The sequence below is a fragment of the Tupaia chinensis genome, unplaced genomic scaffold (genome assembly GCF_000334495.1).
Source record: "Tupaia chinensis unplaced genomic scaffold, TupChi_1.0 Scaffold147458_1, whole genome shotgun sequence".
NCBI classification, from domain to species: Eukaryota; Metazoa; Chordata; class Mammalia; order Scandentia; family Tupaiidae; genus Tupaia; species Tupaia belangeri.
This window is the reverse complement of record NW_006207309.1, coordinates 1,050,745-1,054,227: the sequence shown is the minus strand read 5'-3', so window position 1 is coordinate 1,054,227 and position 3,483 is coordinate 1,050,745. Positions and strand designations below refer to the sequence as shown.

At 37.7% G+C, this 3,483-nt stretch overlaps 1 protein-coding gene across 3 annotated transcripts in view; it reads left to right on the top strand.

Moving 5' to 3' along the window:
* The window catches only part of A1CF (APOBEC1 complementation factor), an 87,347-nt gene extending 84,917 nt beyond the window's left edge, over window positions 1-2,430 (top strand). For all 3 annotated transcript variants that reach the window (XM_027768775.1, XM_027768773.1, XM_027768774.1), the window contains one exon: window positions 894-2,430. In XM_027768775.1, the coding sequence (XP_027624576.1) occupies window positions 894-1,045 (152 nt within the window). In that variant the 3' untranslated portion in view covers window positions 1,046-2,430. The remainder of the gene's footprint in view (window positions 1-893) is intronic.
* Window positions 2,431-3,483: the final 1,053 nt, after the last annotated feature.

The window sequence follows — 3,483 nt, the reverse complement described above, 5'->3', positions numbered from 1 at the left end:
TAATATAATATAATATAGCAGGTTTCTACATTTGCTTAAGTAGTCTTTTCCCTGTTTCTTAGTATTCTTCCTCCACAATTTTTTGGACCACCTCAGAAATATCCAGGTTTTAGTCTAAAACATCAATAGGGATATGTTGCTGTAGACAGTAGCCATTGTACTTTCTTCTACAAAAGTGAATATTCATCAGCTAGACAGAATCCTAACATAACTGCATGGAGGGTTCCCTCCTCACTCAAACCCTCTGGGTGAGGACCAGCATCAGGACCCTAAATAGAGCAAGGACAGGCTCCAGGGAAGGGGGAAAAGATGGTGCCTTTGTCATTCACAACTGAGTCTATATTGAGACAGGAGAGGCATTTGCTTTTATGGTGTTAATAGAAACACACTAAAACTTGACAGTAATTCTTCTATTGGTCGACCCTGTCTCCACATATCCTTCTTGGTAAAGAAGATGGGTTTTGACATTTTATTTAGGAAGATGTGAGGCTGCAGCATAACAAGACATACAGAGTACCAGCCAGCCATGCCCTGCCAAGTCTTTAATCACCTTTACTCATTTGCAAATTCTGAAACCCTCTGAAAATATTCTAAATTACAAGCTTTAATCAACTCAGCATCTTGTTAAGTTTGTTTCTTGACCCCTAACACCAACATATCTACTTTGCTAAGTGTGAAGAGATTCTGACACAGGTAGCCCCATTTTGAGAAACACTGCCTAGGACTTTTCAAATGCCATTTGAAAATCACACTGTGTCCCTCAAGAGCACCTTTTAAAATACATTTAGTTTTAAGTGATAAGTTAAATGTTCACATTCCTAAAAGAAGACAGTAATCCCAAAGGAAACAAACCTGGATGTATCTCATGACATTTTCTCTGGCTTCTTTTCCAGGATATGCTGTCCCTAATGCCACCACACCTGTGTCTGCAGCCCAGCTCAAACAAGCAGTGACTCTTGGACAAGACTTAGCAGCATATGCGGCCTATGAGGTCTACCCCACCTTTGCAGTGACTGCCCGCGGGGATGGATATGGCGCCTTCTGAAGATATTTTTAACTTAAGACTAAGACACACAAAACCACATAGGAGAAATAAACCTCTCAGTCCTCTAGTGCTCATAAGTAATACCTTTCCTAAAGCAATGCCTTTCTGGAGACTGTATTGCTTACACTAATTGCAGAATCATGAAATGAGAACAGCATTCTTAAATGAAATCAAATACTAAGGAGTCCTTCCTTTAACACAAAGCTGAAGAGCTATTGCCCCAAGAGTTGTTCTTCCAAGGTTCCTGAGTGTCCTGGGAGTATGTTTACAAACCATGATGGATCAAGTGGAGAGAGATCTTTTAGCCAGCAAGAGTTGGGGTGAGCAGACCTGGACAGTCAATGACAGGTAAAAGTAGCAAGGAAACCCCAGAGCCTTAACGCCTGGCTCACAGCTGTTTCTGCATCACACAAAGTCACAGGTGCAGAAGGAAGTAGGAGAAATGAGCTCACCATTGTCCACTATGTGGGGCATGATCTGAGCTCATGAAAGACTGTCTAAGATTTTATGTATTCAGCATCACTTCAGTCTGAAAATTCCATCCAATCAATTTGCCATAGATCAGGATCTTCCTGTCCCCTGCAACCTCTGGGGACTTCCTAGAAATTTATATTGTATGTTGCAGATATGGTTGCAACAAATCCAGGCCATGTTATCTATTCAGCTCATTAGTTCCCTACAAACCCTTCTCAAGGATCCCTATAACTCAATGCCAATATGAGATAACTTTCTCATTTTCAATATTTAGTGTCCACTTTGATTTATTTTCATCTCAGACTCCTTTGGCTATGCTCTAATATCATTTAAAAAAAAAAGTATATCAGATCTATAGAGTATCACTTGGAATATTTTTTCCTGTTCAGTAAATTGACTGGAAAGTATTTCAAAGAAAAGGAAAGATTTGTTCTCAGTTTTTAGAATCTTTTTGCAGCACCCAGGTCATCATCCAACATTTGGAGACAGTTATATTAACTTAGGGTTAACCTTAGATTACCTAACCCACTTACATTAAATCTGCCAGGAAGTCCTCTCCCTTTCTTTCTTTTTACTTTCACTAAGTATTAGACAGTTTCACCATACTTGAGTCCTTCCGCCTTGAAACTATCATGGGAAAGCTTACGTGCCTCATGCTGTTAGAAACTGTTTCTTCAGACACTCAACAAGGGTGTCATTTGCCAAAATCCCCTTGATTCTTGGGGATCAAGGGACATCTGACTTGGGGTGGGGGGGAAGTAGGTGTTATAGAACTCAGAACAGAGGGGAGGAAAAAGCATCACTTTCTTGCTGTATTTGTAAATGAGTGCTTTGCTCAAAACAGAAATAACCAAAGTCAACACCAAATACTCATTACCACTTCTTCAGTCACATTAGTGGTATGAAATATATATATATATGTGTGTGTGTGTGTGTGTGTGTGTATAGAATAATATATATAATACATTTTTTAAAAAAAATACCACACTATAATTTCCACTTTTAAAAATTCTTGCCCTTTATAACATTCTACAGGATTTAAGCAAAAACTTAAACACTTAGGCACAAAAAACATAAATACAAAGGCCCAGAAAATTCAATTCCTTCAGGGAATTCTGTGAACCAAACTCAGGACAGATTCAAATCAAAGTCAGATAAATTTCAACCACAATTAAAAGTCCTGGTAACCTTTCCCCTCTGGTACTTCCAATCAGAGATGAGAAGCTTCGAACGTACAGCCGAAGCTCTGACAGGCTTCATGATTTCTATTTTCCATTTAGCTGCTCATATTCTAGAGGACAGTTTTCAAACTTGGCTGCATATTAGAAGCACCTGGAGAGTTTTTGAAAGTGCTAATGCCAAGATCACACCTCATACCAATTAAAGTAGAATGTCTTGGAGCGAGAGCCTGGCATCAATATTTTTTAAAGATCCCTAGGTGAGTTAATGTGTAACTAAGTTTGAGAACTTTGTATTTCTACTCCTTTACTTCTTTTTTATTTTAATTTCATTTTCATTAAACAGAAAAACGCAAGAGAAAAATTGTCTAAGTTCAAACAAATAACTGAAGCATCTTTTTACATGTATCCATCTCATAAACAGTATGAATTTGAATGTAAGTCATATTGGCCCAAACTAACTCTAAAACTGAAAAAGTAAAATCTCCTCCTAAAGCAATGCTTAGACCCAAATTTACACTCTCCAATTTTTTATTCTCAAAATGAGTAATTGCATTGACATAGTAAGGGTCCAATGGGGGAGGCAAATTTTCACAGAGCTGAAAAAAAGCATTCCAATCCGTGGGCAAAAGTTTTGCTTTTCCTCAAAATCTTTGAAAATAAATAGAAAAAAAGGAAAATAAAAGGTTTTATCCAGACAAGTTGTAAATTTAATTAAAATGACAAGAAAATTAATTAATACAGAAACTTCTGTAAGAATCGTTATGCTGGATAAGCACATGATCG